General features: G+C 42.0%; 1 protein-coding gene across 1 annotated transcript; it reads right to left on the bottom strand.

Moving 5' to 3' along the window:
- Positions 1–4759: 4759 nt before the first annotated feature.
- On the bottom strand, positions 4760–14055 carry frs3 (fibroblast growth factor receptor substrate 3). The gene is made up of 7 exons (XM_089010893.1): positions 13523–14055; positions 11626–11754; positions 11456–11544; positions 10464–10650; positions 9315–9476; positions 6442–6548; positions 4760–6355 (listed from the first exon to the last, which is right to left on the bottom strand). Exons 3-7 carry the CDS (start codon positions 11519–11521, stop codon positions 5045–5047), a joined length of 1833 nt encoding a protein of 610 aa, XP_088867019.1. The 5' UTR covers positions 11522–11544; positions 11626–11754; positions 13523–14055; the 3' UTR covers positions 4760–5044.
- Positions 14056–14517: the final 462 nt, after the last annotated feature.

Raw genomic sequence — 14517 nt, 5'->3', positions numbered from 1 at the left:
AAAATTGGCTTTGCCAAATGTTGTTAACAGGCAGATAATTTCTTAGCCAAAAATTAGTAAATGTATTGTTCTTAAATTAACATGTAGAAGCAAGGGTGTCAAACTCTTTTTTTTTTGCCGCAGGTCACATTGTAGTTACGGTTTCCTCTTGGGGGCCATTATGAATTTGGGTAAGCCATTAGAATGTTTAATCCTGTCCACATATTACATGTAGAGCGCATAAGAAATTATTTAAGAAGTTTTTTTAAAAAACGGAAAAAGATAATGATTGTTATTGCGATTTACATGGGATAATTTGAAATTTTGGCTCGGACTTTAGCAAACATCATGGCACTTGACATGCTTTATTTGCTTTTGCGGGCCGACTAAAAAAATGTGGCGGGTGAGATTTGGCCCGAGGGCCTTGAGTTTGACACCGGTGTGTTAGAGCAACCACCAAAAACAAACTACAAAAAAATGGATTTGTGGGACGTCACGTGTTAAGCGACTTCTAGGAGTCTATACTACACTAGTTGGTAGCAAGCTGTCGTTCAATAAAACAAGCATATCTTTTGTGTTTATCTTTCCTTGTTTACACTTACACAAACACATGACAATCAGACTGCGGTCAGACGAGCTTTTACGGTGCATACGAGCATGTTCAGGCTCCAAGTCATTCAACGAATCTGCTTTCAAAATCAACAATACTGGCATGAGGGTGGAACAATAAATGAGTAAATCCCCAAATGTCAAACTGTTACCTTTCATTTTTTTGGGGAGGGACGACAGGCTGACCCCATAAACTATGGTGGATGCGTTTCCCCCAGCGTCCATATGAAAGGCACAGTGAGAAAATTCTTGACATGGATTTCTTGATAATACAATTTTATGTTTAAATGGTAAACACAGAGCAAGCCCTTTTGGTTTAACAACCCGCTTGATAAATTGAGTTTGAGGAACTTTGCAAGGAGAGTTATCTTGCCCTTCAGATAACATAAGCACAAGCCATTGTTACCGCAGGACCCTTGAGGGTCGGATGCCGAGGCATTAACGCCCAAGACTGAGACTGTGACTGGAAAGTGACCCTCGTTTAATGGCATCAGCAGTCATCAAGAGCGCCACTTGTGAGATCACAGACATAAGCGTCAACTATTAATTCATATAATCACTGGATTATGAAAGATGTAGCTGTGTGAGTGGTGGTGAGGTTGCTACGTTACGTACACACTGACGTCATGGTCACCATTTTAAGAACACAACCACTTCCTGATATCACTCAAGGCCAACGATTATCTCAGTGCAGAGTTTCCACATACATTTTCAGATAAAGACACAAATGACAATAAATAAATAAAAAAAACAAACATCAACAAGTACAGTGGTGCCTTGAGATAGAGATGAGCCAAGAGATATATATGTAATTTTGTTTTGACTTGCTACCAAAAGCGGAACTCAACTCAATTCACAACAAGTAGCAGTTAGCAAAACGGAACAAGTCTTTTGCCATTTTCTTGCCACCCCAAGTTGTCAAACTATACATAAAACAAAGAGAATAAATTGCAACCACATAACCGAATCTGTCAAGTTTAAAATGGTATCAAGGAATGAACAAATAGTGTCAGCGTCATGGTGTTAAAACACTAAAAGCAACGGGTGTCAAACTCAAGGCCTCTGGAGCCAAATTTGGCATGCCACCTCATTAGATATGGCCCTCAAATGCAAATCAAACATGTCAACAAAAGATCTAATTGTCTTTCGTTTTCAGTGGGAAAGATTAACTACAGTGTAGGATTGGATAAAAATGCTTTCAGCAATGGCTATCCGAACACAAGTGAAGCAACACAGTCCAACCTCGGTTTTCGACCATAATCCAGTCCAGAAACCTGTTTGAAACCCGATATGGTCAAAAACCGAAACATTTTCCATTTTAATCAATGTGATAAATGTCTGCTTTTTTAATCGTGATTGTACAATACAAACACACCTACTCACAATGGAACGCTACACGAGGTTTATGCATCGGTCACAATGAGATTATTACTGTGTGTTTTTATGAAGTACAATTTTGCAGAGTGCTATCTTTATTGAGAGAAATAAGACTTTTTTAGTTTTTTTTTTGGGCGGCTGGAACTGATAAATTGTGTTTCCATTTATTTTAATAGGGAAGTGTGATTTGAGGTACAACTGGTGAAGGATAAATTAAAATCTAATCTCAAGGCATGACTGCAATGGGCATTCGATGACTAAAAATGGACGTTGACCATCAATTTTGGAAACTCTGAACTAGTTTATGGCACTATAAATGACAATTTACATCATAAAATCATGTCATGATATAACACAACATAAAATAAAGGGTGAAATGTGAACAGGAAAAATAGGGCAAAAAAATACAAACACACACAACAGGCGCTCATATATAAGGACGGTCACTTACATGAACCACTGTCCATTTGTAATCTGTATCTACACGTAGCAGCAAACAACAATTCCATACATCCCTCCAATATGGCGGTTGATGAAAATGAGGTGAAATGTGCATTTTTTCCCCTCAACGTTTCTATTCAACTTGGAAAAGAGATTCATTTATATTTCAAGTTTGATTCCCCCTTATTTGTCTATTTCTAGAGCCCTATTTGCATTCTACAATTGGCACCTTTGATCTCAATCCATTTTTTTGAATGCATTTTTGGGACTTAAGTCTCCCTTTTTGTCAACATAAATCACATACGGAGCAGTCAAAAGTAAAACTTTGGTTTCCAGATGAACTGGATGAAAGAAAAATATGCTGGTTGTCACATGGATCAGTTGGACACTTTAAGGCAAAAATGAATAAATAATGAAATAAATAAAATAAATATCTATTTAAATCGTGGATAGCAATACAAAAAGATGAGCGTTTTCACAAACCGTTCATACTTGATGGTGGGCAAGGTGTAGAATCGGCACATTTTAGACGAGGCTAATAAGATTAATATCACTCCGTCAGGTTACAGATGTTGTCTTGCAAACATTTGAAGTACTTGCTGGCTATGAAACACAGTATGTGGCCTGCTTATGTTTTTCTTCTTTTTTTTCAAAAATGAGAAACATGTGGCTCAGGTGCAGAGGATGTTGAAATAAACAGCGCCCTCACTCGTCTGAGTTGAAAAGTGCATTATGCTGTGGATGGAGTTGTGATGGAGGCTGATTTGCTACTTGGGCGAGGGACGAGGCTCACCGGATTCACTTTGTGCTACTTGTCCCTTGAGCTTAGTTGAATTCTCCCAAAACAACCTCTCAAACCTTAATTGTTTCTTTTCTGTGATTGTGAAAACTCTCCCTATAACCCAAAGAATACAATTCCATAGGATTGTGTGCAAACTGCTCTACTGATAGATGTGAATAAATAATAACCATCCAAATAAATGGCAGGCTGCACCTCAGTATACGTTTGGCCTTCCACGAGGAAGCGAGGACATGTCACGTGGATGTGCTAGTTGGGGGAAGTACATGGACATAACAATAGAGGGGAAATGGTTTCCGGGGTAGGATGGGGGGGGAGGGCAATCATAATTAACTCATTCACTGCCAGACGTGTGCAAAAATATGTCCACCCCAGTGCCAGGGTTTTTGTCATTGTCACTCAAATTCCAGGACCCACAGAATATTGAGTTTTAGGACTATATAAACATTAAATACAGCATTAGACACCTTAGACTCTCTTTTTATGAAATATTTTTGCACAGTTAAACATTCCAGTCTTCTGACATTCTATATGCATAGAATACTTTGTTTTTATCTTTTCAAACCCCCGCCCCCCCCTTTCAATTTTGCTGGTGTGGATTGAAAATTTCCCCAATGTGGGACTATTAAAGGACAACCGACGTCTCTTTTTTGTTTTTTAACTGAGACCAGAAAAACGTTTCATAGCATCTAAAATACCCAAAACATGCAGTATGATATTTTTTGTCAAATGCAAAACACCAATAAAAATGACTTAAAGTGTCCAAAATCTGCAAAAAAACTGAGCTGCGAATTGGGCATTTTCAGAAAGTCCCGCCCCCAGTCCGTGACGTCACGCCAAGACGTCTTGCATTGCTTGTGAATCAAAACAATGGTTTCAGATTCAGAGAATATGCTTTATTGTTACTCATCCAGTTATGAATATGATTCAAATAGTCCTGATGAGCAAAGCATACATGTTTGCAATCGCTTAAAGAATTTATTTGGGCCATTTTGAGGCAAACGGGCGGGGGGGGGGGGGATGTCTCACCCAAAAAGAGGCAGAAAAATGGCGACCAGCTCCGGTGAGGAATGAATCAGCTCGTTTCCACAGGCTGATACATTCTTTCCATGGAGTTTGCCTCCCTCTGCTGGCGGCTTTTGGGTGTAAGACATGGTTTAAAAAAAAACAGTACAGCAAAATACATTGAGGTGATGGAAAGACGCTACAATGCGTCTTTTTTACGGTGAGGAGGCGGTCCTTTTCTGATGTCACGTACGGACTCGTCACCAACTCAAAAACAAGACTTCCTCAATGTTCAGCGCGAGTCTTAAAACGTAAAATATAGCTATATGCGGTGGAATCTTCTTAAAATACGCCCAGTGGAAGTCATTTGAAGCCATTTTACAAATTATGGACACAACTTGTCCGGAGACGTCGGTTGTCCTTTAAAGGCTTTCTGATTCAGATTGTTTTATCAGAGAAAAAGATAATTCCTAAGTTACATGGATCTGGAGTTATCTGAGCTTGAAATGGGGGCGGCTGTCCAAACTACAATGCAATACATACATGCGAAATGGTTAGAAACCAAGTAAACAGTATTTGCACTTGAAAGTGAAATTCCGAAGAGAACGTCACAACACGGCGAATAAATAACGGCATCAAATGGCAAGATTCTCCTTCAGAAGTTCCCTTTTATACACACACTGATACAGTAGGGTTCTAATCTGGTACCTGTCCGGTTTTAGTCAGAGCCATAGTCAAAATGGACGGATGACAGTGAAGGGCGATCCGCTGTGCTAAAATGAGGATGAGCCTTTTCATCGGTCGCAGTGTCTTGCTCGTCATGGTCGACGGGGTTTACAGAGGCAGGTCTGTGCTGTTGTGGCGAGTCTTTCTGGAAGTGCCGTCATCCCGGGGCAGAGCTTTTTGCAGGTTAGACATGGCCGCCGTTTTCTTCAGGTCGATGACCGCGTAGCATTCGCTGCGACGGGGTGGCTGCGGCGCACACTTTTGAAGCGGGAGGCGCTGGCGCGGCTGTCCGCCCCCTCCGGCGCCGGCGCCCAAAGCCTGGCAGGGCGCTTCACCCTCAAGGTCCACCTGAATGTAGTTCAATTGGCGTGACGGGGGCATGTGCCCGTGCTCGCAGACTCCGACCCCTGACCTTGAGCGTCTGCGGAAATCAAAGTTAAATATGCGTCCCCCTCCATCGGGATGACACGGTCGCGGATGTGGCGGGCAGCTGTGTCGCAAATTGGCCGGCTGCACCTGTTCTGCGTTGACGTAGTTCTGCAGGGCGTCCCTGTGGATGCCCCGCCCGTCCGAGTGGTACCCGTTGTTCGTCTCGGGGCCTTCCGAGAACTCGTACTCGTCAAAGTCTTCCTCATCCTCTTCGTATTCCTCCTCGTCGGCCTCGTCGTCGTCTTCTTCCTGCTCGTCGTCGCGCTGCAGGGCGCTGTATTCCCACACGGGGGGAAGCGAGGGCAAGTTCTCGTAGTTGAGCAAGGCCGTCCGACGGTGACCTCCGGCCGCCGGCCTCTCGCAGCCGTAACCTTGCGGGGGGAGCGAGGACGGGCCGTGCGGGCGCAGGAGGCCGCGGGGGTGACTGTCCCCCGTGCTGCTGCTGCTGCTGGAGCCCACCGACTGGGACACGCTGCTAGGACTCAGGCGCCGCTTTCGTCCGCTCCTTAGGCCGTTGATGTTCTCGTAGGTGAGCTCGGCGCCTCGGCACCTCTCCGGGTGCTCGTGGCAAGGGTGCCGGTGCGGGTGGTGATGGAAATGGTGATAGGAGAAAGTATTGCACATGTGCGCGGAAGGTTCGTCTCCGTCCGTCTCTGAGCCTGTTGCGCCCTCTGCTGGCTGAAGGTTGTGGGCGCCGTGAGCCAACCGCTCCCTCTCTCGCTCCCTCTCTCGCTCCCTTTGCAGAAGATGACGCTGAGCCGGAGTGGGGCCGAGCATGAACTTGACCTCCTGGGATGATGGCTGGAGGAACACCTGGGCGTCTTGATGCTCCTCGAGGGGACAACAGCGCAGGTTGGGCTGTGTGTTCCCTTGGCTGACCAATCTTGTTGTTTCGGTGAAAGTGTTGGGCCGCACCTCGGGTAGGGAGTGCACACAGTGACGCATGGCGAGATCCTCCTCCACGCTAACGGTGTTCACATAAGTGTGAGTCTGGTAAATAAAAAAAAAAAAAAAAAAACACGCAGTTAAAATCAGCGCAAATAAGAGAGGACAGAGAAGTTATTTCAACGGCTAACCTGGTCGTCCAAAGCCAACAGATTGTGTCCATGATCTTCAACAAGGGAAGGCTGGGAGGAATCCCCTCTGATTGGATAACCGGGGTATCCGTTGGGAAAGGTTGGAGCTGCAGGCGCATTCAATAAAATAAGATAACCTTGATTTTCAATTTACAAAAACAGTCCCATGTGATGTTAAACAGAATAGTATTTATAATGCCCCGCCCCCACACCCAAAAAATCTATTTTAAGTCCAAGATAACTCTACATTGTCAATTGATGAGAATGTAAATGCTTGTTTGTATTTGTGTGATGTACCAGTACAATATAAAATGGAGTGGTTGGTACAGTCTTACTATAAAGTAACAATGATCAACTTTGGGTGGCATTCCCAAATTATATTGATCAACTATTTTTTTATGAATGCTTTTTAATATTTTTTTGGGAACTGATTCTGAAATGGCTCTTTTTTCTCCTCTAAAACATTGGTGTCAAATTCTAGGCCCGGGGACCAAATCAGGCCCGCCTCATCATTTTATTCGGCCCATGAAAGTAAACCAAGCATGACAAGTGCTATGATGCTTGCTAAAGTCCGACCTAAAATTTCAAATTGTTGCATGTAAGCCTCAATAACACTCATTATTATTGACTTCAGATTTGAAAACTAGTTATTCATTAATTTGTTGAACGCTCTATATGTAATATGTGAAGGTGATTAAACATTCGAATGGCTTCCCCAAGTTCGTGACGGCCCCCGAGAGGAAACTGTAACGACAATGTGGCCCGCGGCAAAAAATTACCGGATTTATTCCAGTATAACGTGCAAAATGTTCTACCTAAAAAAGAACTCAAAGTTTGGGTGCGCGTTATAAACGATGCCTGGGAAAAAAGCTCATATACAGTGAGACCTCAACTTACAAACACCTCAACTTACAAACTTTTTGTCTTACAAATTTATGAAAATTAAACCTTATAATAAGCACTATTTTCATCATACACACCCACCACGGCTGGCAGAGTGATCTTCGGCGGAAGCACACGACCAAGCAGCACCAGAGGTTAATTTACCAACAGTCCTTATGGAAGGTGAGTCTCCTTCCATAAGCCATCAACGACCATCAAAAAGGTAAATAAAACTTTATTTTACAGCACAGTTTATTTCTTTAATTACAGTCCTCATGTAATGCGCCTCTCTTTCCAAACAGCAATTCCCTTTGACCTCCAACGCCATTCCATCAAGCCATAAATGACCATCACAAATGTAAACAAAGTGACTTTATGATACAATTCAGTGTATTTCTTTCACTACAATACAATAGCACATTTATTATACGTAGAATAATGTATGTTGTGTGTAGTTTTAAGGCTTATTTAGTTGAAAAGTATATTTTATGGAAACCCGGGAACAGATTATTCCCATTTTAATGGTTTCCTATGGGAATTTTTTTTTAGATACACACTTTTCGCCTTACACACTCTGTCTGGGAACCAATTAAGTTCGTAAATTGAGGTCTCACTGTATATTTAATGCTTTATGACTTCTAGGAGGGGGCAGCATTTCCATGGCTATTCTCCATAGTTGATGTTGTTAAAGTTCAGTTTCGATTCTCGGAAAGACCCGGATCACCCCCATTCCTTTTTTTTATTGTTGTTGATGACCATTTCTTTAGCTAAGCATCATTTCCTTTCCTCGCCTCGCCCTCACTGAAACGTGAGTTAAGCTTTGCTGTTTTGCACAATTACCAATATCCAGAGTTTCGATTCAGTGTTCTTCACATTTTAATTGATATACTGATAGGCGATAAAAAGTGAAAAACAATTTTATACCGATTTTTAATTGAAAATTAGGGGTGCGCGTTTTACACGTGTGCGGATTATACTCGAATAAATATGGTAGTTTGACACCCTTGCTGTAAAGTAACAATAAGCAACTTTGGGTGTCATTCTCGAATTATACTGATCAACTTTTTAATAAATGCTTTGCTTTTTTTTTCTCACTGATTCTGAAATTGCTGTCATTTTTTTCTGTAATCATTTTTCCAGTGTGAGATTAATAAAAACGAACTTAATCTAATTGTTATCATACTACAACAACAAAAATAATATGCAATACATATTACACGGTTAGGTTCAGCAATAAGTGTGATTTTTTTTTCTGACACGCCATACATAGCCTTAATGTATAATGCAAGGTGGATCTGTATTACACAAGCTTTCAGATCAAATTAAAAAATATTAATGAAAATATCTCAGAAGCCGGAGGTGCTACAAAGAAAATCACTTTTACAATCCGCATAAAAAATACCGTATTTTCCAGTGTATAAGGCGCACTGGAGTATAAATAGCACCCCCAAGGAATGGTTTATTTTCAAACCTTTTCCATATATAAGGCGCATAGGAGTTTTAGGCGCACCTCCAATGAATGAAAAAAGTTTTCCAAATATAATATATAAATATATAAAAGTTTCCAAATATAAGGCACACCACATTATAAGGCGCAACAGTAGAGATTCGGCTTCTAGAGGGGGAAATGGAGTCAGTCGGTGGCTCCTGACCGTAGCTGCGAGACCTGTTGTGGGTCAATATTACTTTATATTTAAGGTGTACCGGTGTATAAGGCGCAGAGTCATCTTTTGAAGAAAATTAAGGCTTTTGGGTGCGCCTTATACACAGAAAACTACGGTAGGTTTCAAGACACATAAACTGCGACAAAGATTTACTGTGGAGCAGTGTGATTAATACGCAAGTGCGAAAAGGGGGAGCATCTTGTGTGCGTCTCATCTGTTATGTGGGTTTGGATGGTTTCGCTGCAGAGTCTCGTAAAAGGCAACCCTACTAATATGAAAACAGAAGGTCACTCTAACAGTGTGTTTGTGCTGGACGGTGTGACTGACTGTTGGGCGTCTGTGGTGCGCGAGACATCTCCATCTCTGGCGTGTGGCCGCTGCCAGACATCATCATGGACTCCTCCACCACATTGATGCTGTTGCATTGCATCAGCTCCTGGAGCAGGTTGAAGATCTCCTCTGCCCGAGAGCACTTGAAGGCAAATATGCCTAAATCAGGTAAACACAACAACAGCGTGATTACATGCGAGGCCAAAAAATATACAATAAAATCATATTCAGGCGGCAACAACAAAATGATAAAAATCGATAATTGTCTTGGCAATGTATTTAATGTATTTCACTATCAATTCAGTGTTAATAAGTTAATTTGAGAAATTTATAGTACATACCTGAAAAGTCAAAATCAAAACATAGGACTCGATTGCATAAATATTTTACACAATACTGATATATTTTCAAACTTATCGGCCACTCCTGCTGGCTGATTTTTCCCACTTTTATCCGGTTCTAGGCGGACGTCTTTCCTCATCATTCTTTTTGTGCAACTTTTCTGTGTGTTTATCCACAGCAGAAGCCAACCAAAACTCATTGCTAGAGAGTTATATTTAGAGTTAAATATCGTCCTGCTATCTTTATTAGATCCAGAATCCAATGGCCGCTTATAACTTTTTAATTCATTCACTGCCAGACAATGTGAAAAAATGTGTCCACTCCAGTGCCAGGGTTTTTGTCATTTTCACTCAAATTGCAGGACCCACAGAATATTGAGTTTTAGGACTACATAAACATTAAATTCATTGTAAGAAACCTTAGAGTTAATTCTTAAGTTATGTGGGTCTGGAGTTATCTGAGCTTGGAATGAGGGCGGCAGTACAAAATACAATACAATATACAGCATACATATTGATTTATATAGCGCTTTAACAACAGTTGAAGATGGGGCAAAGCGCTAACATCGACAAAAGGAAAATGCTGCCCCCTCATGGAAGGGAAAAAACATTCCCAGAGGTCTGAGCAGCAGTTTATCGACACCCCCCGCAAGAAAAAACTAAACCCAAACAAATTTAGGAATGGCGCTCCACGACACATTTTTCAATTCCGAATAAATTCGGGAACGGCAGTGAATGAGTTAAGAAATGCCCCGTTATGTCTCCAAAACAACAGTTGAAAAAGAAGACAGTGAGCGTCACCCACCCTGTCCGGTTTGACAACGACGCCCGCTCTCAAAAGAAAACAGGTTGGAGTCATAGCCGTAGCGGCGCAGGCAGAGGTACGGCCACCTGATGGCGTCCCTTTTGCGTGTGTGAAGAATGAGCTCGGTCTGGGTGAGCTCCATGATACCAGAGCCCAGCTCGTTACCTTCATCGTCCACATTGATGACCTGAAAATCACATTATGGTATAAATGTTATGTTATCTGGGCTTTTAGCCCTAATTCTTTCAAATATATTCTGTCTTCTTTTGAACCTCTTATTCCTTACTACGGTTGCGCTTTATGCTCAAGCTTATGGTAACAGACAGACAGACAGCTATACACAACACAATATATATATATACATACATGTATGTATGTATGTATGTATGTATGTATGGATGTATGTGTCTATATATATATATATATATATATATATATATATATATATATATATATATATATATATATATATATATATATATACACACAGTAAAGTCTCGTTATATCGATATTCAAGGGAGTCCGAAAAAATATCGATATAACCGGGACTATCGATATATCCGACCCTGTTTGCATGTAATTTTCTCCGTGTGTGCATAGAAATAGTATCGATATAACCGGGACTATCGATATATCCGATATCGATATAACGAGACTTTACTGTATATACATACATACATACATACATACATACATACATACATACATACATACATACATACATACATACATACATACACACACATATATATATATACATATATTTATACATATATACATACACACACACACACACACACACACATATATACATATATATACACGCACACATATATACACACACATATATATAAAAAAGTATATATGTGTGTGCCCCCGCCTTTTTTTCCAGACTTTTTTCTCATTTGTCATTCTCATCCTTGATTTTAAAAAGAAAAATTACAATCACGTCCTTTACTGTATATGTGTGATTTAACAATGAGTGCACGAACCTTAAACTTGGTGAGATGGTTGTCTCGGATGGGGTCCCTGTAGAGACAGCTCCAACAGCTCCCCATGGCTTCAGCGGGCCAGCTGAAACCTGCCGCGCATGGCCCACGAAAAATGAGTGATATCACCGTGTGCATGCAATAAAACTTTACATCCGACACACTCGGCTTACTCAGTCCAGGCCATCGGTGTAAAGGGACGCTTGTTTCAGTCCCAGGATCTTCTGCTGAGCCTTGTCGTTGTTACATGCCACCTGCTTTGTTGGATGGACATCTTTGTGAGAAGCTTCATGTTCTTGTCCCTGAGAGCATAAGGAATAAATGAAAATCTGTCGGATTCTCAATATTTCTTCTCCTACGAAGCTTATTTTCAACGGTTACTCCTCGTTGTAAAGCTACCACAATATTGAGCCATTTCGCCATCTTTTATAGCATGAACGCAAATAGTCACGAAATAGTCACGAAACTGAAGATGCAACATAGAAGAGAACACATGAGAAGCTGTTTTATGTTGCCTTCCTCCAACACACTGGATTAAATTAAAAAAAAATGTTTTATCAGCCTTCCGTAAAGTCTGCTAAGGAGGAGATCATTCGAATCGAGTACTGTATGTTGAATGATTGAAATATCTAAAAAGGACACCATAGGCGGTCTCTAGGACCGGACAACAGGACCCCTGATTGACACACTTGATTTCCAGGAGTTATGACTGGCGAGTCTTCAGATTTGCTCCCAAACATGAAGATTTTTATTGTAGATATTAACCACATTTAACTCATTCACTGCAAAAATGTGTCCACTCTAGTGCCAGAGTTTTTGTCACAGAATATTGAGTTTTAGGACAACAAAAATATTCAATGCAGCGTAAGAAACCTTAGACTCTCTTCTTTCATCAGAAAAAAAAGTTAATTCATAAATTATTTGGGTTTAGAGTTATGGGAGCTTGAAATGAGGGTGGCTGTCCAAAATACAACGCAATACAGACATATTCGTTTATATAACGCTTTAACAACATCCGTATCCATTCCACATGACGCACAACAACATAAGGTGACAAAAGAAAACACAAAACAAGACAAAAACAGCAAAAAAGCAAGGCTCATGAGAGCACTTGCTGACAGCTTCCTACTCGGGAGCCACCTTGAGTTAATATTTAAGATTTTATGCTCAGATTTTATGTCCCCAATAACAGGGACAAAAACACACATCTGACGAAAGAGGAATTCTATTAGTTAATCTTATAAAATTAAAAAAATAGCGTTTGTCACCCTTCTTTGTGGGTGGCCAAATTGAGAAAAAAAATTGTTGATGTTGAAAATATATCAATTGTGGCTTACTAAGGTTGAAATATGAAAGCACAAATCAAAGATAAATGTGTCAGTACTTGATCCTATACGGTTTTTCTTGGAACAGGATGTGGCATTTGTAATTTCTTTTTGTATCATTAGTCTTTGCACTTAAGAAGGGCTGACTCAGTTCCTGACTCAGCAGCTAAAGTAAATGACTACAAACGTGTTGAGACATCAACTTGAACGGAAAGTAGGCGTTCAAATCTCAAAATCAAGACTGTGCAATTCTACAAAAAGCAAACTTCATCGGCAGGAAGAACAGCCTGTGTATCACTATGTGAGCAGTCGAGCGACACAACGCTGCACCTCTGGGGACAACATAAAGCAAAGCCCACTCATATCTGCCCTGGTGGTCACGCTGCAGATTCCCTCCGCCGTATGTGCCTCTCGGCCCGGCGCAAAACACATGCACGCCCGCCGCAGTATGAACGCTCCTGGCCGGGCCTCCACATCTGACTACGGTTGAAATCCACACACATCCACTCGAATCTTTGCGCGCCCGAGCCTACGTTACAAACTTGTCACGCAGTCAGAGACTCCATCCATCCATGCTTGCATGCATCCATTGGAGCACTCCAAGCAGAGCCAGCTCTCCCCATTATCCACCCTTAAGCTCCCAAAGCACGCCGCCCGTGACGCTAAACGGCGCAATGAGCGTCCGTGTGAGGCTACAATAGCACCTAGCAGCACCGAAGTGAAGAAACGACGCTCCGCAACTCACATGTCTGCCACCGTCGATTTGCTCTTTCCGAAGCCGAGCACGCGTGAAGGCGGCAGGCAGGTGTCGGCTACGTCCAGTCGAAGAAGATGTGGAGCTCGGCCCGCGGCGACGGAGACGCCGAGATGCGATGAAAGCCGTAATAATGTTGTTATTTTTCCTTTCCCCCCACTGCCCCCTCTCGCTCTAGCTCATTCCCCCCTTTATGACGCCCCCCTTCAACATCACCACCACTGCAGCACGGGCCTCTGGCTGGCTGTGTGACATTCGGCGAACAGCTACGGGTCAAAGTTGACAGGCAGACAACGAGGTGGAGAGAGCCGTCAAGAAGGCTGGAGGACCGCGGAGGTACGGAAAGGTGTGCCGGGCGGGAGGAGGGGCCACGCCAGCAGCCGCCATCCACTGTTGGCACTGGAAGTAGTCCTCTTTGCTCTCAAAGTCCACCCCACGTTTAAAGGCAATGGTTCTCCAACTTTTTGCACTAATGTGGACAACGTTTTTTTAAAGAACATAACATTCGGCTGTCTCGTTCGAACACTTAACGTGTTGTAATGATTTACTTGTGTCTTCCAAAGCGACAATCGTGGAAATGAAAATAGAGTGATGTTTGAATGTTACTGTGCCGATTACCATTTTATATTTGAGTTGGTTATTTGTGTGCTCGCGTGTGTGCATCAGTGTGTGCGTCTGGGTTCGTGTGTGTTGTGCACGTGCGTTTGTGTGCGTGTGCGTCTTCCGGGTTGAGTGAACGCTGGTGCATGTGGCTGCCGCTGCTCACCCGCAGAAGAAAAAAGAGTATCCTGTGACTGTAAAGTGTGCCTGTAATGTGCCAATATTCTGAATGATCAAAATAAATGAATTAGGGAAGGTTCAACAAAGCAGAATCTGTAGGTTTGTTCAACTTCCATTTGTATTTCATACAGTAGCAAAATATAATGATATAATTGAATAATACCATTAATTAGCCAATATGAGGTGCACAAGTCGAACTTTAAAGC

The sequence above is a fragment of the Hippocampus bargibanti genome, linkage group LG12 (assembly GCF_051943395.1).
Source record: "Hippocampus bargibanti isolate YZ-2025 linkage group LG12, ASM5194339v1, whole genome shotgun sequence".
NCBI classification, from domain to species: domain Eukaryota; kingdom Metazoa; phylum Chordata; class Actinopteri; order Syngnathiformes; family Syngnathidae; genus Hippocampus; species Hippocampus bargibanti.
This window is presented reverse-complemented; position numbering and strand designations above follow the sequence as displayed.

Coding starts and splice junctions, on each gene's coding strand:
- frs3 (XM_089010893.1), bottom strand. CDS start 11,521: ATGGGGAGCTGTTGGAGCTGTCTCTACAGGGACCCCATCCGAGACAAC. Junction 10,651..11,455: donor ACCATCTCACCAAGTTTAAG/GTTCGTGCACTC, acceptor TGTGATTTTCAG/GTCATCAATGTGGACGATGA. Junction 6,549..9,314: donor CGCACCACAGACGCCCAACA/GTCAGTCACACC, acceptor ATGCGCCTGCAG/CTCCAACCTTTCCCAACGGA.